We start from the raw sequence: 23832 nt of genomic DNA, 5'->3' as shown, positions 1-23832 counted from the left end.
AAGTAAGCTGCTGTACATTATGTGAAAAAGCCAGCCACAGATTTAACCACAGGGAGATGGTGAGAGAAGTGTCATGTGTGATGAAACACAGACTCAGTTCTCTTGATTTGGTTGTAATGGCCATCAGAACGTCGTCATCTCAAACTCACCAGAGACCAAAAATGGCACACACAAAAAAATATTCACAAACACTATGATGCTTTTCCAAATGATTCTTCATCCATCATTGCAAAACAAATCTGCTTCTCTAGATTAATTAAATGTAATGAAACATGTGTGTTGGAATTTAGCCATCTCTATTGAGATATCCTGCTCAAGTTAAAGGGACTAAACAAATGTTCTATAACTATCTAAGACTGTAAAAATCCTGCAGTAAAAACCTGTTAAAGGGATAGTTCACCCAAAAATGAAAATGTGATGTTTATCTGCTTACCCCCAGGGCATCCAAGATGTAGGTGTGTTTGTTTCTTCAGTAGAACACAAATTAAGATTTGTAACTCAACCGATGCTCATATAAGGCATGTCAATGGGGTGTATATCTATGAGAGCAAAAAACACGGACATTCGAATCCATATTAAACCCTGCGGCTCGTGGCGACACATTGATGTCTTAAGACACGAAATTATCAGTTTCTGCGAGAAACTGAACAGTATGTGTTATTTTTTACCTCATAGCAGACGAATCTCATCTAATATTCCCACCGCCATTACTTCCGTCAAGTACGGTTAAAATAACAGTGCGAGCATATGCTTACATACATATATATATATATATATATATATATATATATATATATATATATATAGCTATGATCGTGCCAGGATTTTGACCTTATTCGGCGGAAGTAATGGCGGTGGGAATACTAGATGAGATTCGTCTGATGAGGTAAAAAAATAAACACATATTGTTCGGTTTCTCTCAGAAACGTAGTGTTTTGTGTCTTAAGAGCCCAATGTGTCGTCACAAGCCAAAGGGGTTTAATATGGATTCATATGTCTATGTGTTTTATATTCTCATAGAAATACACCCCATTGATATGCATTATACGAGCAACGGTTGGAGTTAAAAATCTTCATTTGTGTTCTACTGAAGAAACAAACAAGGTAAGCAGATAAACATCACATTTTCATTTTTGGGTAAACTATCCCTTTAATTAGCCTAGTTGACAGTAAGTTCCCTTACTATATTGCCTTACTAGATCTAATAAGATATTTTATGCAATTTTAAAGTAAAACACAGGACTTTACAGTAAATTTTACTGTAAATTACATAAAGTGAAAATCTATAAATTGTTATTCTCTGAATTCTCTGAAAGCTCATATTTGATTGTTTTTCACTGAAATAACTGGGCAATTCCAGCATTATGGACGTGACATTTTCATCATTTGAAATATGAGATGTCAATATGATTACACGGTTATTGGCCAGTTTATGCAATTCAAAGTACACTCATGAGTGAAAATGACATTTTATTTTAAAACATTAAAAAATTATATTTACATTTTAAATTTTTATGTTTTAGCCTATATATCTCTATATTAATAACTGTCTGAGTAATTCTGAGTATTCAGCTGTAAACTCTCAAGTGTTGGCTTTTGAAATATATATTGGTTATGTGTATATTCAGAATAACGTATGAGCAGCTGTCTTTTTACTATGAGTATGTCTTAATGCTCCATTTGCCAAATCAGGGGGTGACAGGCAAGGGGTTAATGCATTAAGCGTCCATAATGGTCACGTCAGTAACGCATTTTAGTTGTTCAGAGCGAAGCAGTAAGATGAACTGTTGATCTAATAAGCATAGACATAATTTAGATTTGTATAAAAAGTTTCAAGTTATTTGTATTTATTATTGCTATATTATATAAACCTTTAAAACATTATAGAAATGACCGAGCACTGAAGAGCCAAGACCTTTTAATTATAGCCCTTATAAATTCAACAGGCAGTGGTGTTAGGACAAAATCAGCTTATTTATTTCTCAGGCATGCCTCCATCTTTCTGCTAAATGCTTACTTTTAAACATACTTTGTTTAAAAAGGGGGGCCCTTTAATCCCTCTTTTAAAAAGCATGAAATATGGTTGGTTTGAAAATGTAATTTTAGCATTGCTCACCTCATATGTGGTGAATAAACAAGGCAATTTTCTAAAACATTCTGTTATAGGACATTACTACAGTATATTACAGACCTAAACAGACAAATTAAAAGGGGTTTTGTTCTTGTACCACTTTATAAAGTAATTTTGACATGGTAACTGGGATGACCTTTGCATGGAATTGCCCGACTGCTTCTAGTTTTCGTCAGTTATGTACATTATGTTTTTGTAACATCTTGTGTTAGTGTCATGATTGTGTTTTGTATGTGTGTGTAATCTGTGTATGACACTGTACATCTTCATATACTGTATATTAGAATTTACCTCAGCTTGTGGAAAAGGCTACTTCATTCATCATGTTGCTGATACATTTTACAATAAAATTATCCTTAAGTTTCAGGATTTGAAAATGCATTGTTCATCCAAAAACAGAGTCCATTTAATCCATAGGCAAAAACTGATTTTTGTCGCAATATGACATCAAAATGTGATGATTTATGCAGAAATAAAATGGCAGCAATCCTGATTATTATTTCTGATTATAATTTTTTAATCATAATCATCATTGTAACCATTTTCATGCAACCCTAGGAACTTGTCTAACATGAAGAATCATACCACACATTTCCATTCTATTCGTGTTGCGATCAGTTTTATAGTGATCTATCGGTTTTAGCGTAAAAGAATCCCATCTTCTCGAGGTTGAGATGTGTTGTGAAATCAGTGTGCGATCACAGCATTATTCCCATATATGAATTTGAATAATGAGGTGCTAAATGTGCATTAAGTCATTGGAGATTGCCAAGTCACCGCACCATTGGTAGCTACTCAACTGCCGTATCCAACTCATGTCACCTCAAATGTTTATGCCTACATGTGTACACCTACATTTCTGTGCGCACGTGTGTGTGTGTGTGTGTGTGTGTGTGTGTGTGTGTGATTCATCTAAGGCTCATTGCACTTCTCTTATCTCCGCACTCTTTGGTGTTTTCAGATCTCTGGCACTGTGAACTCACAGCAGCACCGCTAGACACAACAAACAACTCACTCCACCTCATTCCCTCTGCTGTTTTCAAAGCCTTATGCAAAGCTGCTGTCACACTCTGGTGCAAAACCTAATGAGTGCCCTACGTAGGCAGCATTTTAAGGAATCAGAGGTGTGCTCCTTATGCGTAGGCTGTTCTAAAAGACAGGCAGGCTGTTCTGTTGTGCTCTAAAATTAAGGCTGCATTGTGTGTTCCTCACAGAAAAGGCAATCTTAACCCACGTTTCCACCACAGGAACTTTCCCCAGGAACTAGGAACTCGGGGGTGGTACTCTGTGTGTTTAAACTGCAGGTACCGGGGTCTAAATGAAGTTCCGGGTAAATGTTTCCCCCTCAAAACGGCACTGCTCGCGTGATAGTACTTTTTCAAAGTTCAGGAACTTTCAGGGGTGGGATTTGGGCGCTAACATTCTGATTGGTTGAGCTCATGCAGCATTTTATTTCAACCTAAATGTCCGTTACAGTGCGTGTAATAGGAGTTGCTATTCACCAATGGGCAAAGGAGAGGTTCAGGCTTTATTATTTTCACCCTATTCGCGGAGGACAGAATCTAGCGGGCTCTGGAAAGTCGCGCACAGTCCTACATCAGACTAATCTTCATGGTACTTTAGACCGCGATGGGAAAACGAGTTCCTGGGAAAAAAGTTCCTGGGACAAATTTTTCTGGTTAATTTTGGTGGAACCGGGACTTAAGTGGAAAAATCCATTTAAAATGTCAGAAAAACTTTTTTTAAAATACAGGGAAAAAAATAAATTCTCTTTTTACTCAATGTGGCGAAAACTTTCTTGACTAACTTAAACTTGTTGCAAAATCTGCATGGCGAAATCGTTCGTCCTCACACAAGGTGAAGCAGAGCTAGTTGACAGATTAAACTTTCGCAGTATCCGGTCGGCAAAACTCTGAACACATCTTCCCTTTTTAAGAATGACTTCAGTGCCGTTCTTTGTTCTTTTCTCAGAGAAAAGCTTAACTCCAAGTCTTTCAGGGTCGCGGTCAAAGCTGATTCAAAAGACCGCCGTTCGCCAGTTTCTGTGTTTACTAGAAGCACGCAAGCGCAACTCAGCCGCCATTATGTTAAGCCCTGCCCACCGGCTCTACACACGATGTGATTGGCCTGACCAGAGTTTAGTTTTTACAGCTCAGAAGGTATTGAGAGCTGCTAGATGACACTCGCGGCAGATTAGATTTGCTGCCGCTAGGGTGCGTCTAGATTTCTAGGCTAGCCTTATGGGACAAACAAACACCAAATAAGACTATATAAGTGAAGTTTTATTAACTAATTTCAGGAGGAGCACATACAGATAATTAAACAACGGAGCCGTCAGCTGATCAAACCTAATTAACAAGGGGAGCACGTCAGATAATTAAACCCAATTAAACACAAGTGGAGCATGGTAAGCTAATCAATCTAATCAATGATAAGAGGTGTATTCATACAACAGATTTACCTTCTCTCGTTGACCATTTTTATTTTAGCATCCCTCCACCACCACATCTCCTCACTTTAATTTACTAAACTCTCATCAGATGCCAAAACAATCCATAAAACATTACAAAGTAACGTAGCACCAATCAGAATTGGATTAGATGCACACACGTGTCAGGCGCAGTCATGGTGAGGCGTCTTTTGTCTTCACGTGAAACTCAACGAAATTCCTAGTGTGGTTTCCTAATGAAATGATTATGTTTTGCTCACAAAATTTGCAGAACAACAGTAAATGTGACTGCACCTATAGAGGTGGAGTCCAACTCTATTGAAATCCTCAACGAATCAAGCCCATATTACACTGAAACACTTTGCACTGACACACTTTGATGCACACACTTTTTATCTATGCAGTGTTTCAAATCAGCCACTCAAATAGTTGTCTAGAAGGCAGTACACAGCAATAGTGTGGATGTGAGAGAGTGACAAGAGATCTCTGTGATTATCAGGCATCTTGTCATACCTGAATGGCGGCCAGGTTCTTCTGCTCCTGTGAAGGGGCCTGATGAACGAAGCGAAGCCAGTTAGCATGACGAGGGTTACTAGCGTCCAAGATATACAGCACGTCACCTTTATTCCCTCGAACCTGCAGAAGCACAGACTTAAAGGTTACAGACAGGTTAACTCACAATATTAGATTTTATTTTTCCATTTATGTTGTCTCTCACAGCTGCCTGAAACACCCGGTTTGTAGTTCTGACATTATTTCATCACCATGTAACACATTTGCATAATGTCCACTTACTGGCTGCTTTGGTCCACTCTCAAAAAACAGTATGGTAAGTAATTTTGAGGAAACGCTACAAAGGCTTTTGATACTGACGGCACATACATAATACAGTTTACAGCTGCTCATTAAAGGGTTAGTTCACCCAAAAATGAAAATTATCTCTTGATTTACTCAGCCATAAGCCATGTTAGGTGTATATGACATTCTTCTTTCAGACAAATACAATCGGAGTTATAATTTAAAAAAAAAAAAATGTCCTGGCTCTTCCTAACTTTATAAGGGCAGTGGCTTGATTTTTTAAGTCCATAAAAGTGCATCTATCCATCATATAACCGCTCCACACAGCTCCAGTGGTTAATAAAGGCCTTATGAAACAAAGTCATGTTTTTGTGTGAGAAAAATATCCATATTTAAAACTTTATAGACAGAAATAACTAACTTCCGGTGGGGAAGTCGGCTTGCGCTAAAAGAGTAACACCTGACGCAATGTACTCTCTCGTGGATAGGGCTGGACAACAAACTCAAGCCCCTCTTCTCTTTTCTCGCCATTTCTCTTTAAAACATCTCATTTTATACTTTAATTCATGACCAGGGTTTTGTTGCTATATCCTCTGCGCTTCAGCATTCATCAATACGTCTGTGTCAAGGGTTACTCCTTACTCTTACACTTTTAGTCTATAAAGTTTTAAATATGGATATTTTTCTTACACAAACACATGGATTCACTTCAAAAGGCCTTTATTAACCCCTGGAGCCGTGTGAAGCAGTTATAAGATGGATAGATACATATTTTTATGGACTGGAAAACAAAAACAACAAACTATTATAAAGATTGGAAGAGCTAGGATATTTTTTTTATTTAACTTAGATTGTATTTGTCTGAAAGAAGAAGGTCATATACACCTAGTGTGGCTTAAGGGTGAGTAAATCATGGGCTAATTTTCTTTTTGGGGGTGAACTATCCCTTTAAATCGGGAACATTGCTCACTTCCCACAGGCATGCTCTTTGCCCAAATCTGACGAATACCTATATTCCACTGTTTTTGGATACCAATTATTATTTTGAGACATTTCTTGGTCTTAACTTAGTTAAACGCCGGCTAATAGCGACTTATTTTGACTAATCTTGAAAGGTAAATTCCCTGAAATTGCCTGCATCGTAACACACCAAGCAGCATGAAAGAGCGGCACGGTGAAAGATTGCATACTAACATGATATATCATAGTAATTATATGCACAAGTGTGTAATTTGAGTTAGGCTCGCTATACTTTTGAGCAGAAAAGTGTCATCAGGGCAGGCAGATCAGTAAATCACAGCTCTAATGTGGCTGAACACGACCTGATCTGCACTATAATTAAAACTTTAATGCAGCTGAAAATAAACTCAGATCTTTGAAGAGCAGATATTTGATGGGATATTAGATACGGCATGCACTGGGAGACGCGTCTTGTTCCCGTAGTTCTGTCTGGTCTGGGAAAGTCAGTGTGAGTTGAGTTCATGCTGGCATGTCTCGTCCAATTAATCGTTGCCTGGAGATGAGCAGTGATGCGTCCGTCTGAACAAGAGGGGCAACAACATTCTCCAAGATGGTTAAAATTCAGTCAGACCTCAATGTTCTCTGTTAGCAAAGACAAACATCACGTGGTGATCGGAATAAATCTTTTACCCAAAGTATTAAACTTTGGTGTGTAACGCATCCCGCACTGTTTGTAGACATCAACAATACCTCAAATCATGTTGACATGTTGATGAGAGGTGGATTCGCAGACAGAACACTAGCTACTACCCAGCAAACCATACATCGACACATTTAAAACCAGTCAGGACTGAATATCACCCTCCGAACAACCTCTCCCAACAGCCTAGCAACTAAAGTAAGCGCAACCACTCGCGTTCTCTTCAGAAAAACATAAATGTTGCACAGTCATAAAATAGCCAAGATATAAACTTGCATCGAACATTTAAAAAAAGTTTTATCAGATATGAGTTGCCTTTGAAGTGCTCCCAAGTGACACATAAACAAAAAGCTTTGTGGCGACACATAGAAAATGTATTGTGGGTAAAGCGATGGAATCATTGTTGAGTCTAGTCACCCACCTCCCACATCAGTCGTGAATCCATGCTTTCATCCAAGTCACTCAGCATCCGCTTTTCACCAGCAAACGGGCCAAATTTCTCACCCTGTGTAAAAAGAGCAAGTGTGTGTGAGAGGGTGTTGTAGGATTGGGCTTTGATGTCACATCCAGCAGTTTCTGGAGTGTCTGTAACCCTGTTTACATTCGAACTAATGGACCAAATAAGCTCGTGCAATTTGCATATGAACACATCCGGAGAAGACAGAAAAACACATGGAGAGCATCTGCTTTCATTTCTGCTCTGACCGACACCAGACCAGCCGAACGCTGTGAGTGTGTGTTAGATATCAGGAATGGTGAGAGAACATTGTGCTTGGGACAATTTTCATCTTCAAACAAAGTTTAACAACAATCTGGTTTTTCTGTTTGAGATGTTTTGTGTATGCAACACTGGTAAGAAAGCCCAGAAAGTTACATCTCAGATAGCCTGCAAATACTAAATTGAGTTATCTTTAAAGGGATAGACCACCCAAAAATTTAAATTAGTCCATGATTAACTCACCCTCCAAAGACAATGCTGAATTAATTCATAGTTTTTGCTATTTTTGGACCAAAATGTATTTTCGAGGCTTCAAGAGACTCAAGAGACATGATTTACTAACCCTCAAGCCATCCTAGGTATATGACATTCTTCTTTCAGACGAATACAATCTGTGTTAATAAAGTCCTGGCTCTTCCAAGCTTTATAATGGCAGTGAATGTTGGGTCATTTTTGAAGTCAACAAACGCATGGCTTCACTTCAGAAGGCCTTTTTTTAACCTCAAATAAAGGTTCAAACGATCATGAATCAGCGCATTGATTCATGATTCGGATCACGTGTCAAACTGCTGAAATCACGTGAAATTGGCGATCCGAATCATGAATCAATCCGATGATTCATGACCGTTTGAATCTTTATTTGAGGTTTGAAAACAAACGCGGAAGAGAAGACAATGCCGAATAAAGTCGTAGTTTTTGTTATTTTTGGACCAAAATGTATTTTCGATGCTTCAAGAGATTCTAACTAACTAACTGATGACACGGACTACTCTGATGATGTTTTTATTCCCTTTTTGGAAATGGACAGTAAAATGTGCATACACTTGGATATGCTCTCGGACTAAATATAAAATATCTTAAACTGTGTCTGAAGATGAACGGAGGTCTTACGGGTGTGAAACGACATTAGGATGAGTCATTAATTACATCAATTTCATTTTTGGGTGAACTAACCCTTTAAGGTGCCTTAAAAAAAACACCGTCATATACTGTGAAACCGACATCATTTTGAAAAAATTCTGTGATATAAATTTTTGGTCATACTGCCCAGCACTAAGCGCAACATCTAGATGTTTTTTTAAAAATTGAACTTTTAACTTTTTAGAATGCCAACGGTTGGAGACATTAATCTAGCGTGTGTTTAAATTGATAAACAATGGAAAAATTGTGCAGTGGAATGGAAAAAACAGTATATTGGATCTGTGAGTTTGGTCTGTGTTTTAAATGTTAATAAAACAATAAGACAAAGAAGAAAATCACTTACCACTCTTGACCGAATAGCTTTTGTGACTTTAAGTAAGGGGTAATCCACGGCTAGCTGCACATTAAGTGATTTTAATGCATGACGTGAAGCAAAGAATCATTTAATGCACAGCTAGCCATGGATTATCCCCCTTATACCATGGTCATACAACTTAAAGCTGTTATTGATGTTTGCAGCGGAATATTTGATAAGAAGGGTAAAGTTGGCAGTTATTTTTGTCAGTTATGGCTGTTTAGATCTAGCATTCTTCTTCTGCCCGCTTTTAATCAGACACAGATATAAAGTAGTGTGTAAAATTATAAATTTAAATTATATATTATATATTAATATATATATATATATATATATATATATATATATATATATATATATATATATATATATATATATATATATATATATATATATATATATATATATATATATATATATATATATATATATATATATATATATATATAATGCAGGTGTCTAAAATTGTCATCATAGGTGCATGTCTACTGTGAGAGACATAATCTAAAAAAAAAACAAGGAAATCACAATATATGATTTTTTAACTATTTCTTTGTATTGTACAGCTGCAAATAAGTATTTGAACACCTGTCCATCAGCTAGAATTCAATCACCCCATACAATCAGTAAGAATCCAACTACTAACATGGCCAAGACCAAATAGCTGTCCAAAGACACTAGAGACAAAATTGTACACCTCCACAAGGCTGGAAAGGGCTATGGGGAAATTGCCAAGCAGCTTGGTGAAAAAATGTTCGCTGTTGGAGCAATCATTAGAAAATGGAAGAAGCTAAACATGACTGTCAGTCTCCCTCGGACTGGGGCTCCATGCAAGATCTCACCTTGTTGGGTCTCAATGATCCTAAGAAAGGTGAGAAATCAGCCCAGAACTACACAGGAGGAGCTGGTCAATGACCTGAAAAGAGCTGGGACCACCGTTTCCAAGGTTACTGTTGGTAATACACTAATGCTGCGTTCACACCGCACGCAAGTCACAAGTTGGACGAGTGAACAATTTGAATCCATTCGCTTCATTCGCGCGTGAAATTCGCTTCATTCGTGTGTGACATTCACTATACAACAGACACGAATTCGCGTCATGGGAGGGGGTTCTGCCAGGCAGCGGCAGTCGGCAGAAGGACTATCCGAGTTAAGGCTGCTCTCACCGGGGTTGATGAGCGCTGAGCTCCAGTGATCGCCTGGGTCTCACACCTCCGAAAACACCAGATCAAATTTTCAAATAGGAGCTCTCTTAATAAATAAATCACATATTTGAGCTTTAAAGGGGGGGGTGAAACACTCAGTTTCAGTCAATCTCATGTCAATCTTGAGTACCTATAGAGTAGTATTGCATCCTTCATATCTCCGAAAAGTCTTTAGTTTTATTATATTTATAAAAGAAATATGGGCTGTACCGAGACTTTCCGGAAAAAAACGAGCGCCTGGAGGCGTATCGTGTGGGCGGAGCTAAAGAATGACGATCGCGAACAAAGCGGTGACGTCCTCAAGCGTGGAGAAACTCATGGCTATCGAGCTCAGCTTATACAGATAATGATCCAGAATCATTCCAGGCTGAAATAAATTGAACAGGAGAAACAGCAACACAGGACGTCCGTCTCTGTGGTATGTACTGTATTTAGTGGCCTGTCAACATTTACTCGTCTTTACTCGCAGTTTATGAGGACATGATTCGGTTTATGGACTATTGTATGTGACTAAACCTTAGCAGTAGCAAACAAAACGGTTTCGCACGTCAGACTAGTGTAACGTTATAACTTACATAGAACAACAATAGAGTAACCGTTAGCGCATTTGAATGACGAAGCACGCGATCGTGTCGTTTACTGATGTTTACTTACGCGACGAGCCAACAGCACAGACATTTGAAGCAGTTTTACTCACCGGCTGCTTCCAAAGCAGGACCGAACTTTTATCGCTGGGACGGCTCTGTCAAAAACACACTTCTTTGGTATGATTTGGTAAAGTCCTGACAGCAGTGAACGGTGGAGATTCACTTTTGCGACGCGACTGAAGCGATGTTGTGAAGCTTCCCATTTCTGTGTTCAAATCGGTTCAAATGCAGAGCTGCCTTCCCGGAATGCTGTGCTGAAGCGTTGAAGTCGCTTGATGTCACCCATAGGAATAAAGTGGAGCGCGGCACCTGGATCGACTGGATCTGCACCTGAGAGAGTGTTTATGGGCGTGCATTTCCTCTCTCGCTCTAGTCACACGCGCGCGCACCCTACCAGGGAGAAGAGCCCGTACGGCCGATACAAGGACCTTCCGCTCTATTAACGTCAACCCGAGCCATACTCGAAAAAAACTCTCCGAAACTTGTGAGAAACCGGAAGGAGTATTTTTGACACAGAAATACGTCCAACATTAGTTTTTCAAACTTTGTCTATGTTTAGGATGGGAATCCAAATCTTTAACAGTGTAAAAAGCTCAGTATGCATGAAACAGCATTTCACGCCCCCTTTAATTAATTGTTTATGAAACTGTTATGAAAGCAGTGTCCTTTTCAGACGTGATGGTAATCAGGAAACAGCTTAAACGCTCTAGTGTTGTAATTTCTCACCGAGAGGCTGCACGACCGTCAACAGCGCGACCTTGTTATTGTCAGATAATTATATATTATTATCCACTATCGATCACCACTTACACTAAATTAATGCACAATCATTCTTGCATTTTGGTGATCCGCTAGTTATTTTTTGTTTTAATCAGGCTCTTGTCCGTCGGGCAAGTAAAATTCTTTTTCACTTGTCCCTTCAAAAAATCCACTTGTCCCAGACAAGCGGACAAGCGTTAATGTCAAGCCCTGTATATAATCTTACACACTACTTTTTATATATTATATATATAATACAGACACTTAATTGCATGTTATTTACGCGTTATGAAAAAGATTCAAACGGTTATGACTCAGTGAATAGATCAATGATTCGGAACACCAGTGTCATGTGATTTCAGCAGTTTGGCATGCGATCCAAAACATTGATCAATTCACTGATTCACAACCGTTTGAATCTTTACTTGAGGTTTGAACACAAACAAGGAAGAGAAGACAATGCTGAATAAAGTCGTAGTTTTTTTTTATTTTTGGACCAAAATGTATTTACGATGCTTCAAGAGATTCTAATTAACCAACTGATGACACGGACTACTCTGATGATGTTTTTATTCCCTTTCTGGACATGAACAGTATAGTGTGCATACACTTGGATACGCTCTCGGACTAAATATAAAATATCTTAAACTGTGTTCTGAATGCTTAACCACTTCCCTCCAACCATTAGTCTGCTATTAGCGCGAGATGGAGAGGAGGAGCGCTGAAGTAAAACCTTGCCCTCTATTCAATATTCCGTTTCATTTGGAAATACGTCACAGCACTGAAGAAAACTTACTTGTAACTCCCGGTTCACTGAGACTTTAATAGTTGAATTTATTTTGATCCTCTCAATCGTGTGTGAAAAGATAAATCTCAAAATCATACAGTCACTGCTGGAAAGGGTTCAAATATCAACAGATGCTGGAAAACTAAAGGATTTGCAGGACCTGGAGGATTTTTCTGAAGAACAATGATCGGTTTAACTCCTCAGGACAAACAAGAGACTCAAGAACAACCATCACAAAACACACAGCCGTGGATCATCAGGGAACGACATGCAGTATTGAGAATCAAGGGTTCATGAACTTTTGAACAGGGACATTTTAATATATGCACATTACGCAGATGTTTATTTTGTCTTGTGGACTATATGTTAACATCTTTTATGTAAAATATATTATTCAGAACAGCACTAAATTAAATACTGTGTGTGTGTGTGTGTGTGTGTGTGTGTGTGTGTGTGTGTGTGTGTGTGTGTGTGTGTGTGTGTGTGTGTGTGTGTGTGTTAAATAATTCAAAATCTAGTCTATTTTCCTTTGTTGGGGTAAAATACGAGAACGACATGTTCTTGCAGGTTTTGTGAGGTTCACACACTTTATCTTGTTAGCTGAATAGAGTAAAAGTATTTACTCCTTACAAACAATTACAACAGTAACTATATTTATGTTTTTGCTGAAAAGTCATAAAAGGTCCATATCAAATCGTTTTCAAACAGTGTATAATCTCTTCCTGGTGTTTCTTTACTTTGCTTTTACTAACAGCAGAGGGTAAAATCACGTAAACCATAGCAGTCCTGTAATAACAACAATAACTGTAGTAAGTTTATGGCGGAAACGGTGGCTGGCATGATGATTTTTGGGCGGAAACGATGGTTACCATGGTGAATGTTTGTCAGGGACGTGGCAGCTGCAGCACACGTAAGCACATACACAGAGGAATGCAGATACAACCAGGCGTTTATACTTTATGAGCAAAGTGAAAATAACCATAAAATAATCCTTTCTCCAGAAGTTACGACAGAACGTATACTTTAACTTTCATGCTGAGAGTTTGTTTTATATGCACGAACCTTCTTGACTGCTCTGGCAGTGTACAGCCCCATCCCGTCCTGAACTTTAGAGGACTTCAGCACGAATCTGTCCGGCACGTACATGCCCAACATTCTCATTACTTGAGAAAGACGCCTTTCTTAGAAACAAAACAGATGAGGAAACACGGGTTTTGTCGCTGTGTGTGTAAATCTCAATCCAGTCTGATCTTCCATGTTACTGTCTGTACATGAGACTGACACTGCGAAACGATTGGCTGTTGGCCCTACAGGAGCAATGCGTTTCTGCGCTCTGATTGGTGGAAAGTTTAAGAAGGTCCACCTTAGTGTCAGTAACGGAGTGAGTTTCTGCGATCTGATTGGTGGAGAGTTTGTCACCGCGAGCTACATAATTTTCTGTCCCGGGAAATTTCACAACAACATACAGAAGAAAAAAACTAAGAATACAACAATAATGGTGTGGTAGCTAATAATATATATATAACACACACACACACACACTTTGGAAAAAATTAAGAGACCACTTAACATTGACAAATGTTATGTAAAGATAGATAGATAGATAGATAGATAGATAGATAGATAGATAGATAGATAGATAGATAGATAGATAGATAGATAGATAGATAGATAGATAGATAGATAGATAGATAGATAGGTTGAAAAAAATTTTTTTTGCAAAACATAACTTTTTAAGAAAAAATACATATATTTGTGAAGTATGAAAAGTTCAGTTCCCTTATCGAGTCGGTTCCTCGACATTACGTATGGGGAAACCCTTTTCCTCGAAATGCTGAAGCCTGATTGAATCACTCTATTGCTTTGCAATAGCCAATGGCGTCCTGGCAATCGCCTGATTGGCTGGCCCAGCCACTATAAAAGCGATGTCAGGCGCCAAAAAACCTCAGAATCTTTCTTCTTCACCTGGAGCCTGGTTTCGTCGTTGATTTACGCTACGAGAGTGGACCACGCGGATTGCGAATCCCCTCTTGCGTTCCGGCGGATTACTAACTTCAAGATGTCTCTTTGTCGCGAGTGTGGCGGGCCCGTCGATTTTCCGGACGCACACGAGGATTGTGTGCTGTGTCTGGGCCTAGCCCATGCTGAGGCGGCATTGGAAGGATCAGATTGCCGAGCCTGTGAGGAATTGCCAATCAGGATCCTTCGTGCGCGGCTAGCCGTCGTTCGCGGCGACGACCCGCTGCCTCCTGCATCTCCTCAGCCCGCCGCCTTCGAGCCGCGGGCCGGAAGATCGCAGGTAACCCCTTCAAGGGGCTCTGCGGGGGGTTTGACGTCGGCCCATCCCCCACGTTGCCCTCGCGTGTCAGAACCCCCACTCACCTATGTTGAGGATAGTTCCCGCCCTCCGGCCGAAGCGCGGGAAATGGTCTCATTCGGATACGGAGAGGACGACGCCATGTCCACGAGTGCTTCCGATCCGGGTGCCTGGTCGGAAGTTCCTTCAGAGGCTGGCTGTACCTCAACCTCTCTGGATACGGAACTGATGAATATTCTTTCAGAGGCAGTGGCGGTTATGGAGCTGGACTGGGCGGCACCTGAACAGCCGTCCAAACGCTGGATGGACGGGTCCTTCCTCGGCGCTAGCCACCAGGCGGACGTCGCGCAGAGGCCCGCCCCCTTCTTTCCCGAGCTCCACGAGGAGCTCACTCGTTCATGGCGCTCCCCTCACTCAGCTCGGGCCCATGCTCAAGGGACTCAACTGCTCACGACAGTTGAAGGGGCGGAGAAAAAAGGATACGCCAGACCGCCTCCCGTCGAGGACGCCGTCGCGGCTCACTTATGCCCGTCCCGCGGTTGGAAAGCCGCCTCACTGCCTTCTAAGCCATGCCGAGCCACTGCTCACATCGCTGAAAAGGCATATATTTCAGCAGGACATGCAGCATCTGCCCTCCACACGATGGCAATCCTGCAGGTCTTCCAAACGCGACTCCTGCGGTCCCTGGACGAGGAAGGCCCGGACCCAGAATCAGTCCGTAAGCTGCGCATAGCAGCGGACCTCGGATTGGCCGCTTCTAAGAAGGTGGCCCAGGGAATCGGCCGCAACATGGGCAGCCTCGTTGTCCTGCATCGACATCTGTGGCTGACACTCACGGAGATGCGGGACGCGGAGAAGAAGCAACTCCTCGACGCGCCGGTAAGCCCGCAGGGCCTCTTTGGCGTCGCGGTGGAGGCGTTTTCAGAGAAGTACACGGAGGCATTGAAGCAATCTAAGATGCTGCCGCATCTTCTCCCCAAACGATCGAATGCGCCTCCCAGAGCGAGGTCCAGATCGTCATCGGCTCAACGTCAGGCAGGTTACGCTGGGCGCGCGCCTGTCCAGGGCGGGAATCCGCGCCGCGAGCCGGAACCGCCACTCCGTCAGAGGCAGTTCAGGAAACCCCGTTTCGGGGCGAAGTCGGCCCCTCATCATCAGGGTCGGCAGGCGGAGAAAAAGGAGCAGCGCTCCTGATGTTCCTGTGAGGAGGAAAAGAGCGCGGCCCGCGCACGACAGCGGACCGGCGGCCAAAAGAGCGCGTTCCCGCTCAGAGTTCTTTCAGCAGCCAACAAAGAATCCCTATGTGCATTCAAATGTTGTGCCAAATACAATGTATTGTGTTGCAATAAAACGTTACATGACTCACCAAAAGAGCTCTTTTCCTCCATTAACTACTGTCCGCGACATAAGCGAAACCTCTCCCTCGGGAGATGTTTGGCGGAGCGGAAGCTCGGCGCAACCCGAGTTTTTAAATGTCTCCGTGGGTCAGACCACAGACACACCACCTGCCGTCATTGTAAGCAGCGATGCTCTGCCGGCGACTGGCACGACGCCCTCGCCGCAGCGAACACCGCCGTCACTATTGTCGAACCACCTAAGCGCGTGGGCACAGCTACCGGCGGCGTCAGAGTGGGTGATCAACACTGTAAAGCGCGGCTACACGCTACAGTTCGCTCGCAGACCACCCCGCTTCAACGGTGTGATTATGACAGAAGTGTCGGAAGAGAGCGCCCCACTGTTACGGGCAGAAATCTCCTCCCTCATAGCGAAGCAAGCGATAGAGATGGTACCCGAGGAACAGAGGGAGTGCGGGCTGTACAGCCGCTACTTCCTTGTTCCGAAAAAGGACGGGGGCATGCGCCCCATTTTAGATCTAAGACCGCTGAACAAAGCGCTCGCGAAACGATCGTTCAAAATGATTACAGTGAAGCAGATCCTGGCGCACATTCAGCCCGGGGATCATTTCATTGCGGTGGATCTGAAAGACGCTTATTTTCACATCCAGGTAGCCCCTCATCACAGGCGTTTTCTGCGATTTGCGTTCGAAGGTGTTGCATTCCAGTTCAAAGTGTTACCCTTCGGCCTAGCACTGGCCCCCCGTACATTTACGATGTGCATGAATGCGGCGCTTTCTCCCCTGAGACTCAGTGGAATGCGCGTGCTAAACTATCTCGACGACTGGCTGATCCTTGCTCAATCGAAAAGTGTGCTCGAGGAACACAAACAGATGCTCCTCGCTCATTTAGCGCGCCTAGGTTTGTCTGTGAACATGCAGAAGAGCACGCTTCAGCCCTGCCAATCCATTACCTTTCTGGGTATGGTTTTGGACTCGCGCACGATGATCGCGCGCTTATCGACACAGAGAATCCAGTCCATTCACAATACACTGGCCTCGTTTGTGCGAGACAGGGCAGTCACTTTAAAAACGTTCCAGAGACTACTGGGTCTAATGGCGGCTGCAGCCTCCGTCTGTCGGCTGGGCTTACTGCATATGAGACCGCTGCAGCTCTGGCTACAGAACAGAGCCCCATCACACGCGTGGAGGGCAGGGACAGAACGCCTTGTCATAACGCGAGCATGTCTCGAGACCTTGACGCCCTGGTTCGGCACAGCTATGTTCGAACAGGGTGCTGCTATGGGCAGGGTGGTCAGGAGGATAGTGGTGACCACAGACGCATCGCTGTCAGGCTGGGGAGCCCTCTGCGATGGCAGACCAGCGTTCGGTACGTGGACGGGAGACCAAAAGCGCTGGCATATAAACTGCTTGGAGATGGAGGCTGTTCGTCTGGCGCTGCAGGTTTTTCTTCCGTTTCTGAAGGACCGTCATGTTCTGATCAGAACAGACAACACGGCGGTGATCGCGTATATCAATCGCCAGGGAGGAATGCGCTCCCGCGCCCTACACGGCTTGGCGAGACGCCTGCTGTTGTGGACGGATCGGGCACTTCTCTCGATCCGGGCAGTACATATACCGGGCAGCTTGAACCGCGGAGCCGACATGCTGTCCAGGGAGGGCATTGTTCATGGGGAGTGGAGACTGCATCCCCAAACGGTAAAGATGATCTGGAGCATCTTTGGCGAAGCGGAAATAGACCTCTTTGCGTCGGAAGAGAACACTCACTGCCCTCTATACTTCTCGCTGACGACCGCTCCCCTGAAAGGGGACGCGCTGTCGAGCCGTTGGCCCACGGGTCAGAAATACGCGTTCCCCCCAGTCAAAATAATGCCGCTAGTGCTGCAAAAGATCAGGGAGGAGAGGGACGCTCTGCTTTTGGTAGCGCCAAAGTGGCCCAACCAACCGTGGTTCCCGGAGTTGATGAACATGTCGTCAACTCCTCCGTGGCGAATTCCACTGAGGAGGGATCTGTTGTCCCAGGCGAGGGGCTCCATATGGCACCCCAGGCCGGAATTGTGGGACCTACACGTGTGGAAAATCAGTGTGGAGTGAACCAGTTGGATGCTTCACACCGAGTCTGGCTCACGCTAGCAGAGTCCAGAGCACCGTCAACGAGGCGCTTATACGCACTGAAATGGGGAGTGTTTGCGCACTGGTGTGATAGCAAAAATGAAGACCCTGTGGTTTGTGCTATTCCCGTAGTTTTAACCTTCCTACAGGAACGTCTGGATAATGGCAGCTCTCCCTCTACGTTGAAGGTCTATGTGGCCGCTATCGCAGCCTCTCATAGTATACTGGATGGCCGTTCAGTGGGTAAACACCCCTTAATAACGAGCTTTCTTCGGGGAGCGAGGCGACTGAATCCCCCCCGCCCTCGCCAAATGCCAGTATGGGACCTAGCCTTAGTGCTCAGAGCGCTATCTGACACACCGTTCGAACCAGCTGAGTCTATCGAACTGAAAGTGCTCTCATTTAAGACGGCGCTGTTGCTCGCGCTGGCGTGTGGGAAGCGGGTAGGTGATCTACATGCCCTCTCAGTTAGTAATGCTTGTATGCAGTTTGGTCCAGACGATTGTATGGTCAGACTCACGCCCAGACACGGCTACACGCCTAAAGTGCTCTCAACCCCGTTCAGGGCCCAGGTTGTCACGATACAAGCTTTTTGTTCCACAGAGCCAACCTCAGATTCAGCGTCACAGAAGTGCGCCTTGTGCCCCGTGCGTGCGCTGCGTGCTTATGTAGACAGAACTAGTCAGATTCGAAGTTCAGAACAGCTCTTCGTCTGCTACGCTGGCGCCAGGAAAGGTGGCCCGCTGTCGAAGCAGAGACTGTCGCACTGGATTGTGGAGGCTGTGCGCCTAGCTTATCATTCCCAGGGACTTGACTGCCCGATAGGAGTGCGTGCCCACTCTACTAGGAGTCTGGCATCTTCATGGGCCTGGGCTAAAGGTATGTCTATTCAAGACATTTGCCTTGCGGCAGGCTGGTCATCTCACAACACTTTTGCGAAATTTTATAACTTAGATATTCCCTCCTTTGCACCACACGTTCTGTCAGTGCAGGAGGAGAAGGCTGAACAGCCATTGGACGACTGAGTCACCTGAAGACACGCCCCAACCCAGCGCGTGTTTCAGACGTGGTTTCAACTAGGTCGTCTAAGCAGCACGGGACAATACAGAGTCAAGTTAACTCTATAGCGCCTTTAAGTCATAACCACATTTTCAGTGTTATCCCCATTATCTATGCCCGCTTATCCACGCCGGCTATATATTCGAGCACCAACATCTTGTTGCCTTATTCACCCCCTGTAATTCACTAGTCCAACGTAGTTCGACTGTATACAAGGGAGACGCTGACAGTGTCAACGCAGAGTTGGCTCTCTGCCAGGGTTTTCAACCAGGTCCGATACCTGACCTGAAGGGGGAGGGGCGAACGCGCTGATACCAGTGGTTACAGCCGAAAGCGCCATTGGCTCTGTTGTACCGGGCCGACTCTATTTTCTTTTCACACGGCGGGGTTTTATACGTTCCCCATACGTAATGTCGAGGAACCGACTCGATAAGGGAACGTCTCTGGTTACTCAACGTAACCTTAGTTCCCTGAGAGGAGGGAACGAGACATTACGTAAACTGCCGTGTGAAACGCCTCCTCATTGCCTCAATAGCTCTCGTTCAGTCAAAAGATTCTGAGGTTTTTTGGCGCCTGACATCGCTTTTATAGTGGCTGGGCCAGCCAATCAGGCGATTGCCAGGACGCCATTGGCTATTGCAAAGCAATAGAGTGATTCAATCAGGCTTCAGCATTTCGAGGAAAAGGGTTTCCCCATACGTAATGTCTCGTTCCCTCCTCTCAGGGAACTAAGGTTACGTTGAGTAACCAGAGACGTTTCAGATAATAGTAGTGGTCACTCATTTTGTCAATGACTTCACATATTTTTTTCCCTTTTTCACTCAACAGTACTGTAAATGTGTCCTATGGTGTGACATTTAAAAAGTTCTAAGAAATTATATTAAATAATAAACAAAAATACTTGAGACAGAATTGTTAACATTATTAAAACATTATTTTCTTAAAGTGATATTAATTTTAAATGAAAGTACTAATTAGAATAATTTTCACCATGAATAGATGAGGTTGATAAACTTTCCCTACGATTGTCAATAAAACTTTTTAAAGATATTTTAAAATAAGTATATTTTTTTGTTGTTTTATGTTTGTCACACCATAGGACAAAACGTCACAGGACAAAGATATTTTTAATATAAACTGTGCAAAACATAGCACCAAAAGTAACTATAAGGAATATGAATAGCCTATAGTATAATATGAAAGTAACCAATAAGGAAGCACTGATGCATATACTTTGAGAAATTCAGAACATTTCAAAACAATACTGTGACATTGTCAAACTGCAAAATGCATCAGTTAAAGCAGGGGTCCTCAGACTCGGTCCTGGTGGGCCACTGTCCTGCAGAGTTTAGCTGCAACCCCAATCAAACACACCTGAACCAGTTAATTGGTCTGGAAACTTCCCATAGACAGGGCTCAATCCGAGTGGCAGATAAACGGTTGTCTTTCAAACTCCCTCTGCACACAATTGGATAGCGCTACAACCAACCAGAGCGAAGGTGAAGTGGAGCTGGTTGACAGATTAAACATTCGCCGTATCCGGTCGGCAAAACTCCGAACACATCTTCCCTTCTTAAAGGAAAACTCCGGTGAGAAATTAACCTATAGGTGTAATTAACAGATAGTTATAGACTAGATCGTTCTCTGGGATGCGTTTTCATGGAAATCAAATGTAAAGTGTTTTATCTCTAAAAACAGATTAGCTTATAACACTAGTCTATGGGGCAAAGGGTAAGTGAAATTAAATCACTAGTTAATGTCACTAAAAAGGCTAAAAATAGCCTCACACTAACACGGTAGCATAATGAGGGTCCCTACATGCAAACCGAAGCATTGAGAGCTTTGTGAGTGTACAAACAGTTTAATAAGAAGATACTTTATAAAGACGGACAGGCGCCATCTTGGAAAAAAGTCTCGACTCATCGAGCGACGAGAGCTTTGCTAAGTGATGAACTGTGACTTGGAATCTCATATGGTCCGTTGTTTCCGGAAGAAAGCACTGAACGCAACAGAGAAAATAAATAAATAAAAATAAAAATGTCCATGTTATTACATTTCACAAACTTAATTCCTATCGACCAGCTCACTTAGAACAGCGCTCGTGGATCGATTCGTCGAGACTGTTTTCCAAGATGGCGCCTGTCCGTGAACTTTTTAGAGATAAAACTCTTTGCATTCGATTTTCATGAAAACACATCCCAGAGAACAATCTACTCCAGTAACCATCTGTTAATTACCCCTAGGGGAATTTCTCATCGGAGTTGTTTTTTAAGAATGAATTCAGTGCCGTGCTTTGTTCTTTTCTCAGAGAAAAGCTCAACTCCAAGTCTTCTAGAGTCGCGGTCAAAGCTTATTCGAAAGACCGCCGTTCGCCAGCTTCTGTGTAGCACGCAAGCGCAACTCGGCCGTCATTATGTTAAGCCCCGCCCACCGACTCTATACACGATGTGATTGGCCCAACCAGAGTTAGGTGATTACAGCTCAGAAGTGTATTGAGAGTTGCTAGATGACACTCGCGGCAGATTAGATTTGCTGCCGCTAGGGTGCGTCTAGATTTCTAGGCTAAAACTCTACAGGACAGTGGCCCTCCAGGACCGAGTTTAGGGACCCCTGAGTTAAACATTAAAATTGACAGTTTTTAGGTACTTTTGAAAAAACAACTTCAATTCATTCTAAAATATTACCAGTCATGTATGATATTTCTATTATAAAACAATTCCAGGAACTTTATTTTTTATCAGATGCTTAACAACATATTCAATGAGGTCATCTTAGCACATGGCAGCATTCATCAATCAAGAATTGAACATCAACCAGTCAAGGGGTGCAAATCGAGCAGCATGGCTCCGGTTCAGATATGACATCTTTCTGTTCTAAAAAAAAAAGTTAAGTAACATTATAAGAATTAGTAGCACTGTATTTATGTACTTTATATTTTTTTATAGTTGTTACATTATACATTATAGTTTTAGTAACACTTCAGAACATTTTATGTAGTCTCCAAAAATGGCAGTAAACATTAAAATGTAAGTCATTATTGAATTTAAAATCATCAAAACTGGTCAAAAAAGAATGAAAAGTATGTAAACAAACTTTATCTATTTGCTTTAATAGCTTCTTAAGGAGATCTTGTCCTATCGTGTGACATCTGTGTCCTATGGTGTGACAGGCCAACGTGTCACACCAAAGGACATTTCCTGTTACACCATTGGACATTTGAGCTTTTGTGGCAGTTAATAACTATGCTAATACTAGCTGAACTGTCATTAGCAATTAGCATGATACATTTGCATAATATTACCTAGTCCTGCTATTAAAAATACAAATTTGAATTAAAAAATGAAATTTATGGGTGTCACACCAAAGGACAAAAAAACTTAACAACTTCAGTGGTCTGAAAACATAGTTAAATATTTAAACAATTCTGAGAGAAATACTTACCATGTCCACTGCTCATGGCCTTCATAGGGGTCTTCAGTCACATGACCTCGAATGGAGTTTTTCCATAGACATCATATACGTAGACCTCCACCCCAAGATGTGCTGGAGCGTGATCCAGCGTCGCCGCCATATTGGTTGGGTCTCTCCACTCAACGCTAGCATTCAGAGTCAATGGAGAGCGAATTATGCCTGTATTTTATGCTGCTTACGGTTGCAATAACGCAATATTGATACCAGATCGCATGGGATTACATTTCACAAGTAAGATTGAACAATAATTTAGGTTATTTTACAATTTATACATCATTATCATTTCATGCTTGTGTCATTTGTGGTGTCTGTAGGCCTATTTCACAAAGTAAGGCTGCAACACATCACAAAATTAACTACCCTGGAGTTACAGAATGCAAGCATACGCAAGAAGCTGTGCAAAACAGTTCTTTTTAAAGGATTTTATCTCCCCAGTCCCAGTTGCAAGCCTGACAGGGTAATGTAAGACGCTGGAATGACCTGGAATTATAACGTTTACTTTAGGCCTTTAAAAAAAAAAAAAATTCTGAGCTGGTACAGTATATATGGGAGCTTGTATGTGTTACAGAAGGTGAGTGAGTGAGTGAGTGTGTGAGTGTGTGTGTGTGTGTGTGTGTGTGTGTGTGTGTGTGTGTGTGTGTGTGTGTGTGTGTGTGTGTGTGTGTGTGTGTGTGTGTGTGTGTGTGTGTGTGTGTGTGTGTGTGTGTGTGTGTGAGTGTGTGTGTGTGTGAGAGAGAGTGAGTGAGTGAGTGAGTGAGTGAGTGAGTGTTTGTGTGTGTGTGTGTGTGTGTGTGTGTGAGTGTGTGTGTGTGTGTGTGTGTGTGTGTGTGTGTGTGTGTGTGTGTGTGTGTGTGTGTGAGAGAGAGAGAGAGAGAGAAATAAATCTAAGTGAAAAATCAAATTTGGTTGGTTTTTGTTGGTTTAACTTAAAAAAGTAAGTAACCTGGTTGCCTTAAAAATGTGAGTTTATTGAAATTAAAACTTTGAGTTGATACAATGAAGGAAATTTGTTTAATAAGTAGAAACTCAAAATATTATTGTATCTGAACCACATAAACAATTTGATAAATCTTGGAAATAGCACTATTT

General features: G+C 42.4%; 1 protein-coding gene across 2 annotated transcripts in view; it reads right to left on the bottom strand.

The window, feature by feature from the left end:
• The window catches only part of prdm5 (PR domain containing 5), a 97330-nt gene extending 83630 nt beyond the window's left edge, over window positions 1-13700 (bottom strand). The window contains exons 1-3 of one of the 2 annotated variants that reach the window (XM_067446807.1): window positions 13493-13700; window positions 7460-7543; window positions 5094-5216 (exon numbers count right to left, since the gene is read on the bottom strand). In XM_067446807.1, the coding sequence (XP_067302908.1) occupies window positions 5094-5216; window positions 7460-7543; window positions 13493-13591 (306 nt within the window). In that variant the 5' untranslated portion in view covers window positions 13592-13700. The remainder of the gene's footprint in view (window positions 1-5093; window positions 5217-7459; window positions 7544-13492) is intronic. The other variant, XM_067446808.1, reaches the window with a different exon arrangement.
• Between the last annotated feature and the right edge of the window lie 10132 nt (window positions 13701-23832).

This window comes from Pseudorasbora parva, chromosome 6, assembly GCF_024679245.1.
Source record: "Pseudorasbora parva isolate DD20220531a chromosome 6, ASM2467924v1, whole genome shotgun sequence".
NCBI lineage: Eukaryota > Metazoa > Chordata > Actinopteri > Cypriniformes > Gobionidae > Pseudorasbora > Pseudorasbora parva.
The sequence above is the reverse complement of the archived record's forward strand: the minus strand, read 5'-3'. Positions and strand labels throughout refer to the sequence as shown.